Below are 16,008 nucleotides of genomic sequence, written 5' to 3' on the forward strand. Positions count from 1 at the left end.
CTCTTGGGGCTAAGAGGAACCAGACGTGCACCCCAGGTTTCCCCAATCTTTCTGAAACAGTTTCTCATGTTCAAAATAGTAAGTACTAGCTAGAAAAGGCTGATTAGTCTTATGTTTGTTTTCTTAACTTGTGAATGTGTATTTTGCTGGAAGTATTTTTACCTCTGTTTGCTGTAACTTGAATCTCAGACTGGTCTATATGAGCTTAATACCCTGTAAACATTTTTCATCTTAATTTTACAAAGATAATTTTACTTTTTCTTTCTTTAATTCAAAGCCTGCGGATGCTCCACCGGAGCCGCGGGACCAGTGGACCCTCCGCAGGGACACCTGCAGGAGGTCCACTGGAGCCGCCTGCCGCCCTCCCGGCAACCGGTAGAGTGCCCCCCGCGGCATGCCACCCCAAGCACACTCTTGACATGCTGGGGCCTGGGGCCGGCCCTGCAGGTACCTTTGGCAATGTCATTGGCTGTGGGCAACTGAAGCCAGGAGTGTTAACGATGGGCTCTACTCTCCATCGCTTTGGTACGTTGCTTGAAAATGGAGAGCTGACCATATTCCCTTTATTCCACACACAATCCTAGACTGCAGAAACTTGGGGTTTGGTGCAGCAGTTATAGGTGAAATTCAGTTGTCTCTGTTATGCCTGTGGTCAGACTAGATGATCATACAGATCCCTTCTGACCTTAAAATCTCTGAAAGCAACTGTGAGTGGAGCAGCAGTCAATGTGCTAATAATACAGAAAGAATGATAAGTAGGCAAAAGGTCCCAGTTCTTACTTCTGTAGCCCCGGTGACAGTATAGGCATGGCCTTTCACGAGTCCGTTCTTCAGTTCCATTCTACCAATGGATTGCTGCGGAGAAAAAGCACAGCCATGAGCTCCCTGAAAGACTTGCAAACATATATTTGTTTACTCCCCAAACTGCTATTTGGTTAGTTTGGGAAAAGAGAAAAATGGAGCTGACTTCACTTACATCAGCAGCTCAGCTATAGTGTTTAAGTGCCTGGTGTTTGTTAGCCTAGTGGTCCTAAGTAAATCCAACCAAGTTAATGGAGCTACAAAAGCATCACACATCTGAGAAGCTCATAAGGATCCAGTGTTGGAGCAATTTCCACAGCAAGTGCAGTTGTGACAACAGTTAGGGTGAGTCACTGGTAGGAACTGACTTAAGCACCAGTCTCAGCACTTGAACTAAAAGGGTAATACAATTAGTGGGTAGCAGCAGTTGGCAGCTCTTCTTTAGTGAACCAAACACTAGAGGCGGCATGACACACACTTTGTCAGTGCACTGCACAGTCTATATAAAACCATGGAAATCTCTTTGCAACACACCAGCAGACAACATGAGCGCATTTATGATGGCCCCTATCAACTCAGAAGTGTCCCATCAAGCAGTATTATATCTTTCCCTGCATCTCAGAAGTATGTTGTCAGTCTACGAGGAGCCTGCCTTATTCAAATGTGAACCTGCAATTCTACCAACTGAACTAGCAGCCAATACCCAATAGCTGTCAGCAACAGACGTACTGGGTGTCTTCTCCAAAGACCTCCTTTTGGTCTTCCTGCCCTAGAAACTGATCATCTCAAATTCTGGTCCTGAAGCCATAAGGCCAATTTCTATGCTGGTCTGAGGCTCCGATGAGGAGCTATAAAAAAACATAGTTGTGGAATCAAGCACTTTTGAGTCAGAAAACTTCCTTTGGGCTTCAGCATCCACTTTCTATCCAAGTAGCTCAGCCCTAGATTTCTGGCATCTTTGCTGATTAGCCCTGTCAAATACTCATCCCTTCTACAATGGTTCAATCCAGGCCAGGATTTAGTGAGAGACTCTTTGGTAATGCTGGGTAGCATTGTCAGTCTGAGAGCTTTGGAAACTTCTGGCCAGCAACCCCAATAAAAAAAACAACCCTTTATATTCAATACAGCTAAGTATTATCTCTTCTCTATCACTAAGGACACTACAGGCCCCCTCAGAGAGTACCTATTGTACAGGAGTAGATATAGATTCCTGGTTTCCTCAAAAAAATAAGTAATATAAATATGGTAAAGGCAAGAAGGCTTGTCCCTCCTGCTTACCCCTCCTGGCGTGGTACATCCCATCAGGCATTGTGATTTGGCAGCTGCTTTTATTATCTCCTGCAGATCAGAAGGAGGTTTCTGTAAAAGAAACTGCACTTGGACTCCACCTGTCAAGTCTACTAACGCGTCGGAAATGTAACCCCAGTGCAAAGTCTGATAGGACCCTCGCAACCTGAAAAAAAAAAAAAGAGTGGGGGTGGGGATGGGGGGAAATGGATTTGTTCCGATGATCCACTCAAGTAAGCAATGCATAGAAGAAATTAACTGAATGGATGCACATTAAATAGTCTCTGTGGTGCACAAATATATTACAAATGTACTATGTGTCATGAGCTGGGGCTGAAATACACATGCAGATAGGGTGATCAGACAGCAGGTGTGAAAAATCGGGACGGGGGTGGGGGGGTAATAGGAGCCTATATAAGAAAAAGACCCAAAAATTAGGACAGTCAGGGCCAGCGCTACCATTTAGGCAGCCTAGGCAATCGCCTAGGGCGCCAGGATTATTGAGGGGGAGGCATTTTGCTCGGAGGGGGGCGGCAGGTGGCTCCAGTTGACCTGCTGCAGGCATGCCTGCAGAGGGTCCGTTGGTCCGTGGCTCCAGTGGAGCTGCCACAGTCATGCCTGCGGATGGTCGGCTGCTCCCGCGGCTCCGGTGGACCTCCTGCAGGCATGCCTGCAGCAGCTCCACCGGAGCCACGGACCAACGGACCCTCAGCAGGAATGCATGCGGCAGCTCCACCGGAGCTGCAGGATCAGGGCAGGGGGCGGCGAAATGGCCGTGCGCCTAGGGCGCAAGAAACCCTGGCACCGGTCCTGGTGACAGTCCCTATAAAACCAGGACAACTGGTCACCCTACATGCAGACACAATGGTAACCCCTAGATTGAATCTGGTTCCTTCAGCATTAGAAGAAGAAACCTCTACTGACTGAGCTGAAGAGGGATTCCTCTAGCTTTCAGAATGTATGAGGCTGTCTAGACATTGGGATCAGCCAGTGGAGGGATGCATGATCTAATGTGTATGTGCATATGCACATAGACACACACATGGCTAGTGTGTAATGCACAAAGAAGGAAATCCCCCACTGTGCAGAGTGCCAGCATGCACCATTTCAATCCCACTCAAGCCCAAAGAAGTGGACTGAGACCCCACTGGTTGTGCATCAGCAGGTGAAAAACCATCTGATACTAATAATGTTTGAGCACTAGGGATCTCACAACGACATATTGCAAGCAGGATCTGTGTTTTCTTGTCTTGTGCTTTCATTGCAATTGCAAAAAAAAATCTCACGTTAGACTGTACTGTAGTTAGAGCATGAATATATACATCATTAAAACCACAGTTTACAGTGAATTTCATAAACTGGAGAATCAGAAAATGAAATCCTGGGCTAATTGTATTTTGGAACGATGTCCTTGACCTACATAGATTAAAGGAATTTGTCATATGCTCTGGAGAAAACGTCTCAACTGGAATCTCAGAAACAGCAAGTCTTGCAATTTCAATTGAATAGAGGTTCAGTTTGCTCTTTAATTAAAATTTCACATTGCAAAGTGGTACCTACTTCGGAGTCAGTTTTTCTAAAGTACGTTGTGGCAAAATTCTCCACTTCTGTGTCTCCCAGTTATCATTTTGCCGTTTGCTTATTCCTTGCTGTATTCATTAAACTACCCAGTATGTGCTTAATGCACTCCCTGTGTTATATAGGTAAGACACTGACTTAATTTATGTCATAGCTCCTAGCTGCAGGTCTCAGTGAGTATAACAGCTTGCTACTTACAGCTGAAGTGTTCCTCTTTAACTCAAGTAAGACAGGACTTGGCTTTTGATGCTGAGAATCCAAAGATCAGTCCCCACTGATGACTGTAGTTTTATTTGTTAGTAGTAGTAAGGTGGAAGCTAGAGGCCTCAGTTGAGACTGAGGGCCCTTTCTGCACAAAGACTCAATGAGAGACAATCCATGCCCTAAAAAACTTCCAGTCTAAATAGACAAAACATGAGAGGGAAGTGACTTCTCCAAGGCTAAACAGCAGATTAATAGCTGGCCCAGAAATAGAACCTAGGTCTCCTGAGTCCCGTTCCAATGGCCTATCCACTGGACCATACTGCCTCTTGGAAAGAAAAGCACATAAGAGAACCAGGGAACTTTAGATCTTCAGTTTAAAATCTACAGTCTTTAGCCTGTACTATCTGCCAGAATGTGCAGCCTCAGTTCATTACATATCCAGTGCTCAAAATATTGGACCATGGTCCTGAACAACACTCCACAAGGTACTTTGTCCAAAGCAGCTGGCACAACATACAGCCACACAAGCACAAGACTCAGGGATGGCAGGAAAGACAGACTTGGTGGGTATATTTACTTGGCATATGCTTTTTCTAGCAGGGATGGCCAGAATTCATTTCTGCTGCGAGGTTGAACAGACAGGTATCTCCCATTGAGAAAAGGCAGCCGGTCGTCTATCACCACATCCACCCAGTCTCCAAAATGCCAGAACTGGAATAAGAAAAGAAAAGGAAAAAAAAAACTATTGTAAGAATAAATAGTGTTGCCAAATGACAGTCTCCAGAAATAGCCCAAGAGTGAATGTAAACTATGAATGTAAGTGACTTATTTGCTTTCTCTCAGAAGCTATTTTGTACTGTTGCTGTGTACTGTTAAATAGGTGCTGAATTTCATTTCAGAGGTGGCTAACTTTCAGTGGTGGGTCATTTCTGAACACAACGTGCTCTGAAATTACATGGGATGAAAAGTACATGTAGGTGAGTAAGTATTACCATGACTGGACTAAGGCAGGTGTTTCAAAAAGGGCAGAAAACTAAGTGTCCAAACAAAGCGGTACGCCTTGCTACTCAGCTCTACATGGAGCTTCTCTTGGGTACATCTTGGATTCAGAGATGCTCTTCACCAAGAGATAGTCTTTGGATAGTCCTTTCCCTCTTTCTTGTGTCTGAAACCTCTCTAGAACTAGATCTTTCTAAACTTTGACATGGATTGCACTGGGCAGGCAGAGCACAGTTGGAGCTATTATCCATCAGCTTGACAAATGAAAAGGAGGGAATTGGTCACTTCAACAGCTGGACAGAACAGGTGTTCTTCTGACTGATCCAGCTGGAGAGTGATCAGCAGGGGGTGAACTAACTGAACTGTTGCTAGAATCATTAGCAAACTAATGTAGTGCAGCAGGACTTCGACATTACAACTGGCCAAATCTATACCTGTCATAATGCTAAGGACTTCCGTGCCATTATGCCAGGGATAAATTTGTCCCAGCATTGCTATATTTCCATGGCTGTGTGAGCAAAAGTTACAGGAACGCATTGTTCTGTTTGAACAGTATTGCTATTTGCAGTGGGTACCCTCAGTGGCAAACAAGCTTGGACTTCTAAATGGAAAGCAGGTTTGATAATTCTCCCTAGTCTTTCTCAATCTAAATCTTCCATTTAATTTAGGTTGAAGACAGATGAGGAGCAGTGTTTTAGATTTTGCAAAAGTAAAACCAGGATTGGCTTGAATGCAGGTTCTATTTTTTCTGAACCACCCAAATTTGAGGAGAGCCCAGCTGAACAAAAGGCCCTGGGTTCAGCCCAACTTTAACTTAAGCACATCTGCACAGGAGAAAGACACATATGAGAGAGCTTGGAAGATCTGAAGCATTGTCCTTCCAAAAGGAGGATCCCTTTTCTGCCACAGCCAACAGCATTGGCTCAACCGGGAAAGCTCATGCAAGAGCCAAGTTGCATGCAGTAGGCCTGTAGATACAAAGGATTTGGGTTTGAGAATCAGTCACACCTTCATGCCGCACCTCATGTGCAAACATAGCAGGCAAACTCTTTCCAGGGTACAAACAAGGTGTCTGGGGGATTACTGCAATTTGAATCCAGATAGATATAAGTAAAGTTCAGAATGTAATATGACTCTTCCTGCTGTTTGGGGATAAACAAAGTCTAAGAGGGGATCCAAGTATTGAATTACATTTTCCTTTTGTTAGTCTTCTCTTGGATAAAGGGTGCTGCAGATGTTCTGATTGCCATACCCTTTCAGGCTGTGACCTTGTCATGTCTCAAAAGCTAAGAAGGTCTGGCCTGGCTAGCACTTGGGTGGGAGTCCTCCAGGCAAACCCCAGAATGCTGATAAAAGAGATGTTCAAGCACTCAGTAAGGGGCATTTTGCCCTCTGAATCCACCCAGGAACCAGTGACAATGGCCCAACCTCTAGCTTTTGTGGGATTTCGGAGAGTTTGGAGGCAGCCCTGAGAAGTTTAGGTGCTGCGGCTGTGAAGGTGACCATGAACTGAATAGAAAAGGATCCTGTTGAGGCAGACTGCACCCACTATTGTGCCAATTCATGTAAACTGAAAATAGATTTTGCTGGTTAAAAAAAAATAAAGTCATCCTTTTTATGTCCTTTCTTTATTTGTCTGGAGTGGTGGCAAACTTCAAGAATTGGGAATCAGGGGCAGTCAAGAAGAAAATCTCATGCCATTGAACTCTCCACTGTAGGCAGTGTTGTGACCCACTATAGTGTTAGGAGGTACTTCTTGGATGAACCCTGAAACTGAAGTTCTGACCATTTGTTGTCATTCAAGCTCCCATCAAACTTTTCACAAGAAAAAGGACATTAATCCTGGTGCCGTGGCTAGTTTCCATCTCAGGCAGTTCCACTCTACCTTAATTCTTCCAGAGGTTTCAACTGGATAAGAAATACTTTTTCATTTCTTAGTCTGAGCTTCTGCACAGGGCTGCAGTATATCGTTCTATTGGCTTCCATGTTCCACTTCAGGGCTAGCTGTGCTTCTCTAATGGGTAACGGGATTCCTGTACACACAAAGGGCTCATTTCATCCTTGATGTAACTCCATTAACTTCACTGTACTTACACTAGGGATAAAATTTGACCCCAAGAATCTAATCCTTGTGAGATGCTGAGTCCCCTTAACTCCCATTGACTGCACTGGGAGTTGAGGCAGGTTCAGCATTTTGTAGGAGGCCTTCAGCAGCTCTTAGGACTGTAGAGTGCTTTGAGATCCTGAAGGATGAAAGACATTATAGGAAGATAAGACATGTTCATATCTACTAATGAAAGTGATGCCTTGTTTGTGATGTTACTTGAAACTGAATGTTGAGACATACAATGTGGACAGCACTAAAATATCTTTGGTGGGATGATTTAAGGTTATTACTGAAGAGATGCTTTCACTCAGTCTTTTGTTGTCTTGGCTGCTTGTTGGAGGAAAAGGAGAAGGACATGTATTGATTTGAAGGCGAGAAGACAGGGAAAACGTATTTTCAAATATTGGAATGTATTCGTTCTGCTTGCGAGTTAAGGTTTGCTCCTAAATATTCTTTTTGAGAAATCTCATGAAAGAAATTCTAGTTTGCCTCATTTTAATGTATGGTCAGCTGGTTTATCTTGTATAATGTCCCTCTGTATATTGGAGATGAGTCAGGATTGAAACATCTGGTATTATTAGGAGCAATGGAACATAAGGACTAGCAAGAACATTCTAGTACAAAGATCTGTTACACTGTGGAATAGTCTTTCAAGAAAAAATGGTGTGAGTTCCTTTGCTAGCATCATCATCTTTAAACTGGACAAAGTAAAAGAGAATGCACTTGAGAACAATTTTGCATTGGGTAAAGGGAAAGGACAAGATTATCTAATGGTTCATTTCCATCTTTAGTTTTTGGGACTTTGTGATACTCCAGGGTAAAGTCTCCCTCTTTTGACAACTCCTCTAAGAATAGATCATATGATACTTGCCCTTCACCCAATCCAATCTCTCAGAGTTGAATAAGTGATGCACGTAAAATAGTAACATATCTATCTGGGGGATACTGAGTATTTCAAGATTAGTAAATTTCAGTTTCTTCCAAAAGAGGTTTGTCCCTTAGAATCAGACCAATTTTTTAAATATCAAAACCAGTTATCTGAGTAGTGTTAAAGGGCTGGCGATTCCTGCCTAGCTGATGGAATCTGGCAGGTGAAGCTGCAGAACACAGAAATAAAAAGATCAAATAGACAACAAACCCAGATTTACTATCAGTCATAACTGCCAGATTTGAAACAGAGGCAGGACTTCTGTCTAAAATACACATTTGCACTAATTAATAAGAAGAACAGCATTCACTAGAAATGGGCTCAAACCATAACGTTCAGAACTGGGTTCAAATAATCTGATATTTGTGGGCGTCTGGATCAAGAGGGTTGGTTCAGCCCATTAGAAAATCAGGGACCATTTCCAAAATCCTGTGCAGGGGATCAGCTTTTGAACTTCTCCAGAATTCAGGGGTGCTTCTGGGATTGTAGTTCAAAACCATCTGAACACTCCACCCAAACAAGGTGGAGCAAAATCACTACAGCACGTAGTACATACACGGAAATGAAAAATCCCAGCATAATTCTCTTTGAATCCTTGGTCCTTTGGTAGAACATTTTCCAGAAATTGCCTCTGTAACGTCAAAGATCCCAGGGCAGCGAGAACCCAGCAATCACCTGCAGGGAGACAAGTAACAAACCGGATGCAATTACACGTATTGCCTCATGATCTCCCTCTGCCTTGTCAGGGTCTATATCTTTCTAACACTTTTCTTTGGGAAACAGGGTTACTGCAGAAGGACTGGGAGAACCAGTTTGGGTAAAATAAAAACGTGGGCAGACTGTCCAAGACTCAGAGACACTCGGCCTCAGGGAGCATGCTGCCATCCATCCACCCATGCATGTATGTTTCTATACTGCACCCATCTCTCTGGGCATCACACAGAAGCTCCTTCCCTTTGTGGGTATCCTAGTTCTACAGGATAGGAAGTGGTGCAGGCAACTGCCAGACCCTGGGCTAGGATGAGCCATTTAATGACAGTGCTATTTCTTCAAGGGGAAGACTCTCGTTACTGTCAAAAGGAAACATGATTGGGGGGGCGGGGCTGGGAAGGGATGGAGCTACAGCAGGACAGAGACAGGTACCTCGTGCATGGATCAGAAAAGTTGGTCAGTAGTGACAATAAAAGAGAAGAGCGTGGAAAAGAAAAGCCGAGAGTCACCAGACAAGGACTTCAGGGTCACGAGGCCAAATCTAATTCTGATAAAAAAGGACGCACAATGGGAGTTGTACCCACTTTACATGAGGGTTGAATTTTTGGCCATGGAACTTCATTTTCTGTCTGGTCCGGGTCTACCCTTTTGCACCCATAATTCTGCAGACATAAAGGATGATGGGAGTCAGTGAGACATGGAAGTGCCTTGGCCCAAAGGCACTGTAAAAAACAATGGCATTTAATATCTGGGATGGATTCTCTGTGGATTTGTGAGTGTGTGCACTAAACCAAACCAAGCTCTCAGACAGAAGCAAAGGAAAGGACTCCGGTCTACAGCTCAGGCTGGCTATCCTGTGAAACAGAACTTTGATCTTACCTATTTCTCCTTGAATAATATCAAATCTGCTAACACCATCCACGATTAAATGGGGATTTCTCTCAATCATCTGAAAAAGAGGGAAAGCAAAGACCAGTGTGAGTATCCAACACTTACCCGCAGACTGCACAGAAACTGACAAAATTATGATCTGATAAAAGCGTCCTATTTGGTACCAAAGTGAAAATTTATCAAACCCAGCGTACTAACAGTATTACTCTGTGATTTGGAATCAGCTACATTAAATGAAAGAGACATCAGATGACCGGAGGCTATAGAGATGAAAGGGCATTTTTGAACGACAAAAAGTATAAAAGGGAATGATTTTAAGACAAAGTTATAAGATGAGTTGGATGTGAAATCAGGGTACAGAATTAGCTACAATCAAAAAGATGATGATAGTGGAGCCCTGCAGAAGACAAACAGATGACAGGACACCATGGGAAATAATACAAACACAACTGAAGTCAGTCCGACCGTGAGACTGACCATTGATTAGATGGCGGGATATCATATGCAGGGATGTGACCAGGTTGGGCTTACTGGAGGGACAAACCATGGACAAGAATGAATGGCAGTGCTGTACCACTCCCTAGGTCTGTAAAGATGCTTTGGGATTAAAGAGATAATTCCATGGGATTTTAGTATTTATGGTAGGAAAATGCTCATTTAAATATCTCTGGGTCTTCTGTATGAGTGACCCTTATATCCTCTGCAGGCTGAGTCAAAAATTTTACACCTTTTGTGTCTTGTTGTTTGCTTAGGCATGTTCATTTGCCTCTGCATTTAGGATTAAACACCATTTCAAAACAGACAAAAGCAAAATAAAATACTCTAAAAATAAAATCCACCCAACACTGATTCAGCTCTAACTCCAATTTGGCTTAGTCTCCAGGAATCTGACTGAGAATATTGCATAAGTAGAAGGAATTACTTCTTCCAGGGTGCTTGAGTTACAGTATATGTCCTCACCTACCTTCACAGTTACAGCGTTACACCTACCAGTGCATGGTGTAGGAGACAGAGGATGGTGGAGTGGTTAGGCACTAGCCGGGGACTCAGAGACCTGGATTCAATTCTCTGCTGTGCCACAGACTTCCCATGTCTCCTTGGTCAAGTCACTTAGTCTCTTTGTGCCTGAGTACCCCATCTGTAAAATGGGGAATCAGCACTCCCCAGAGGGAGTCAGGAAAATAAATGCATGAAAGATTTTGAGGCTCTCAAACAATATGTTAATAAAGGACTTATAAGTACCATAGAGGGGAGGGGTACGGATTTTGTGCTATTCTCATAGGTGTTTTAGAAAAGCTGCATCTAGGAGGAAGGGAAGACTGAACAGAGAAGTAGAGAGGCTTCTTGTGCATTAGCTTTGCAAGCTCAGGTTAGTGAAAGTCTATCAACAGCAGCAAAGCAGGAGCCCGTAATGGACCTCAGAGAGGAAACTGATGCTTCCCTTTGGAATAATAGCAGTCTCTGTCAGCTCAGAACTGTGTCCCCTGAGGTCAAAACCTGAGAGTGAGGTTGTAATGACAAAGTTAGCAATTCTGAGTGTAGCCAGAGTGGAGCTTGCCTGGGGGCTAAAGTGAAACAGTATCAGAAAGGTCCCACTTTGGCGAGAGGGACTGGAAAGCTGGTTGCATTTTTCACTACACTGTCCTGGCCGAGGGTGGATGCTGGAAACATTTGGAACGGAGCGTAAGGAGAGTCGGAGGCAAATAGCAGCAGCAAAGAAAAGCTCGTGATGGCAGTGGGTGAAATGAGGAGCGACCGCTGCAGTCTTTGGCTGATATATTGTACTGAGAACTAAAGGCCCAGACTTTCAAAATGGCTCAGTACCTGTTTAGGGTTTGATCCAGCTCTCATCCAAGTCAATGGCAAAACTCTCATTGACTGGACTGGGGCAGGATAAAGCCTCAAATTAAGGAAGCAGATTTTCCAGAGAGCTCAGCATGCCGGGTGCACATTGAGTGCTGAGGTTCTTTGACAATCAGGCCATAAATATCACAAGGGTAAGTTGTGGGATGTCGAGCAGTGTGCCCAACACAAGACCAATAAAAGAGCTCAAGCAATTGCAATTTGCTAATCAATATGGCTTAAGGGGGATTTTTGCAAAATGTGGCAAGGCACACAGTCATTACCAAGTAAACCACACAGCCATCACAGTTCACCAGCACGAGAGACACTGAAGCTACACAGCTATTTTAAAATATAGTTGGTGATGATTGTATGTGACTAGGATGAGTGGATGGTTGACTGTTGGGATAGGGATGTAGGGAGGTTCGGATTCACTCATCAGCAGTAATGACACTGATACTTCTGGTGGTACTTTCACTAGTAGTGTCCACCCTCCGCTCCTTATCTTTGCACTCCACCTGAGTTTTACATTGCCTCCCAAAGTCCTCAGTCCAGATAAATTCAAGGTGTGCAGAGCAGCAGTTCCTCCTACCTGGATTTTATAGACTAAACTGGGTATCTCCTTCCATCTACACATGTGCGGCTGTAGCTACTTTGTTATGATGCTAAGCCAGATGGGAGCAAGAAAATAACTCAAGATGCAAACACCGTGCAAATGATCACCAGCGATGCAAAGAGAGGAACACAGATCTATCCCATGCAAATACATCCAAAGGACGCTGTGGAAGAGTTGTGAGAAGGATCATTCCTCAGCTCTCCCAGAACACTTTAGAATCCCTGAAGACCAGTATGCCTTTTCCTTTGTTTACTGTTACTTCTTTCTCTTCTATTTTCAACTCAATTTCCCATCAACCTGCACTTAGGACGGAAGAATCCCATCCACTGCTACAGGCTGGGGACCAACTGGCTAAGCGGCAGTTCTGCAGAAAAGGATCTAGGGACTACAGTGGATGAGAAGCTGGATATGAGTCAAGAGTGTGCTCCGGTTGCCAAGAAGGCTAACGGCATCTTGGGCTGCATTAGTAGAAGCACTGTCAGCAGATTGAGGGAAGTGATTATTCCCCTCTATTCAGCACTGGTGAGTCCACATCTGGAGAATCACGTCCAATTTTGGGCCCCCCACTACAGAAGGGATGTGGACAAATTGGAGGGAGTCCAGTGGAGGGAAATGAAAATGATTAGGGAGCTGGCGCACATGACTCATGAGGAGAAGTTCAGGGAACTGGGGTTATTTAGTCTGTAGAAGAGAAGAGTGAGGGGAGATTTGGTAGCAACCTTCACTTACCTGAAGGGGGGTTCTAAAGAGGATGGAGTTAGGCTGTTTTCAGTGGTGGCAGATGACAGACCAAGGAGTAATGATCTCAAGTTGCAGTGGGGTAGGTCTAGATTGGATATTAGGAAAAACTATTTCACTAGGAGGATGGTGAAGCACTGGGATGGGTTTCCTAGGGAGGTGGTAGAATGTCCATTCTAAGAGGTTTTTAAGGACAGGCTTGACAAAGCCCTGGCTGGGATGATTTAGTTGGTGTTGGTCCTGTTTGAACAGGGGGTTGGACTAGATGACCTCCTGAAGTCTCTTCCTACCCTAATCTTCTATGAACCTCTGGAGTCACTATAAAGGAGCCTATTGATGGAAGGCCAAATTCTGCTCTTAGCTACAAGGATGTTAATCCAGAGTAAGCTCATTGCCTTTAATAGAGTTACTCTGGATTTAGACCACTGTAAATAGCTCTGAGATCGTAAACCCCATGGAGCAGAGTCATTGTCTATCACTGTGTTTATAAAGTGCCATGCACACCAAAGTTGCAATATATAATAAATTATTACTACTAATTGCTATCTTGGAATAAGCCTAGAGAGCAGCCACTTAGCTGGGGAAGAATTGTTTGGTAGTTCGCATGCTAGCTTGAAACTTGGGAGACCCTGCTCTGTTGTAGGCTCTGTATAAGCTCAGACAAGTCTCTTAATATTCAGACCGAGAGAGTCAGCTCCTCAAGAAACAGTGGCAAGAGGGGAATAATAATACTTTCCTAGCTCACAGGACAAAGACTGGGAGGTGCTCAGATATTATGTAAGTATCAGAGAGAGGGTATATTGTAGAAAGAATTACTGCCAAATAACCACAGGATATGCAAGAAACAAAATAAGAGTCCTCCTACTCCCCCTCCACATAGCTACTTACCTGGCTGTTTGGATTGCTCAGTTCAAGGTCCAAAAAGAATGAAAACAGCAAACAGAGAGAGTAAATATAGTGTTGTTATTAATCAAAGTCTCATGACAACACATCAGCCATATGTGTGAGCACATGGCAGAACATAACTTCAGCGCTTAGAAGAAGAGGTCTTAAATCCTGTACCTGTGTTAACTGTGGGAGTTGACTAAATAGATTACACTCCTGCTTAGTAAGCAGAGAAGTCAGTGAGATATGCAACCCACTAATACGAAGGCATTTAATACATCAACTCTTCACTTTTGTTTCGTTCCAAATCTAGGGTCTCCTATGTGATCTTTTTGGCCGTACTCCATTTTTCTTTATGGACAAGCAGCTGAGGCTAGAAGAATAAGCTAAACCCGCAAAACACTTAGACCAGTATAACCGCATCTATGCTAGGAGAGTTTTGCCAGTACAGCTGTTCTGGCAAAATTTTTGAGCGTAGACTAGTCCATCATGTGGCTTCCCCGGTCCAGAGATCAATTGAGTCTGAAGTCTCAGTCTGATTCAATCAGCTTGAACAGGCAAAGATGCCTCTTGTGTGAAACAATCACAGGTTGGAAATGCTGTTTCCACATCACCAAGCTGCTTTTTCAGGCAAATGGAAATATTGAGTGGGATCTTAAGGCTCCACACCCTTGTGACCCTCCAACAAGATATCCAAGCTTGAAACAGCCCAGCAGCCTCTGCTCACACCAGAAGACAGCCCTGTAGACTGATTGAATGATAGGTAGCACACAACAGCTGCAGTCCTTGTCACTGTGTGTTTCTCACGTTCCCCAGGAGCTTGGGGCATCTCAGATTAGACTCAGAATTCCTAAATTCTTCTTTTGTTCATGGTGGGGGAGGGGAGGAAGTGGGGGGTATTTTATTTCTTCCGGTTACCGTGCAACAGTATTAGGGCCACATTTTTAAAGTGGCTTCAAACCAGTCTTTGATTTTGTGCCTGGATAAATGCCCCCGCAAAGCTACGGGCACACAGCTAGGTGGCCATAGGGATTGTGAACATTAATATTGCGGCTTCATTACTTGTAGCACCAATCTGATTTTACAGGAACTAGAACTGTGGCCATGGTATAAGTGGTCTCTGGGTGTGAATGTAGCTAGCCGCTCAGGCCTCCACCAGGAAATAAATTATGTCTGTGCCCAGCGCAGAACACTGATTTAAAAAAAAAAATCAATGGGCAAATTGTTTAATGAAGGTGGTGCTTTATTTAGGAAGTTGGTGGGAAAGTTAACACTGTGGATGAGCCCTGTATGCAGAACGTGCGAAACAAATCATCCATAACTTAAACCAACAGGCTACATGGTTCAGGCAGCAGGGCTGGGCCCATCCCCCAGAGTGCTCAGCATAGCAGCAGCCGTTAGCCAGAGATCAGTGAGACCTGGGTGTGTGGCTATGTGCACACCTTGGTTCTCATTCAGCAGCCTTTCTCCAGGTCAGCCTCCAGCCTGCGGACTCTCTCTGCGCTACATGCCAAGGAGTGACCCATTCCCACTTTGACCCTACCTCCCCCTTTCAAGGGTCCTCTGGCACAAGGAGGCAGGTTACACCAGAGAAGTCCCATAGGAATCTTTGCTCCAGAAGGGCCTCAAGCACCGTCTGGAGGCTGGGATGGTGTGACCAGAGAAAACCTGAATCACCCATTTTAAATGATTCTTTTTACCTGAAACCTACTAATCATTACAGAGCTAGTACTGATAACCACATACGTCTCTCTCGCTGCCACGCCAAGTCATCCAGATAGCCCTTCCAGCTGCCTGGCACACCCTCCTGCTGTGTCCTATCTCACGGTAGGACCAAACTTCAATGCCCTAACTCATGCTGCATGGCGCCTTCCTTTGTGAACAGTGGGACAATGTGCTGCTCAACCTGAGTTAATCTGACCATTAGATTGCTCTTTCGGGGCAAGGATTGTCTTTAAATGTGTTTGCACAATGCCTAGCACAGGAGGTCCCTGATTCTGAATGCGGCCTCAAGGGCTGACTACAATACAAGTGATACATACTAATAAATAGGCAGCATGCTTCAGTGAATAGAAGATCTGCCTGAGTGTCAGGAGACATGGGTTCTTTTCTGGCTCTGCAACTGACTCATTGTGTGCCCTTAGGCAAGTCACTTCACTTCTCTGTGCTTCAGTTTTTCTACCCACCCTTTGTCTGGCTTCTCTGTTCAGATTGCATACCCTTCTGGGCAAGGATGGACTTTAGTGAGGTGTTTGTGCAGTGTCTAGCAGTGTGGGATCTTGATCTCTGTTGCAGCATCCTGGCACTACTGCAGTATAAATGATCACCCCCCCCACCCACACACACACACCCTCCCCCTACATTAAAAGAATGTTTTAAGGTTGCAAAGTCAAGCACTCAGAAATCAGAAAATGCCAGAAT

The 16,008-nt window shown here is 44.3% G+C and overlaps 1 protein-coding gene across 1 annotated transcript in view; it reads right to left on the reverse strand.

Moving 5' to 3' along the window:
* CAPN13 (calpain 13) overlaps nucleotides 1-16,008 on the reverse strand; it is a 59,422-nt gene that overhangs the window by 32,869 nt on the left and 10,545 nt on the right. The window contains exons 3-7 of the mRNA XM_075063453.1: nucleotides 9,495-9,564; nucleotides 8,461-8,579; nucleotides 4,448-4,581; nucleotides 2,080-2,254; nucleotides 781-855 (exon numbers count right to left, since the gene is read on the reverse strand). Coding sequence (XP_074919554.1) covers nucleotides 781-855; nucleotides 2,080-2,254; nucleotides 4,448-4,581; nucleotides 8,461-8,579; nucleotides 9,495-9,564 — 573 coding nt within the window. The remainder of the gene's footprint in view (nucleotides 1-780; nucleotides 856-2,079; nucleotides 2,255-4,447; nucleotides 4,582-8,460; nucleotides 8,580-9,494; nucleotides 9,565-16,008) is intronic.

This window comes from Chelonoidis abingdonii, chromosome 3 (assembly GCF_003597395.2).
Source record: "Chelonoidis abingdonii isolate Lonesome George chromosome 3, CheloAbing_2.0, whole genome shotgun sequence".
NCBI lineage: Eukaryota > Metazoa > Chordata > Testudines > Testudinidae > Chelonoidis > Chelonoidis abingdonii.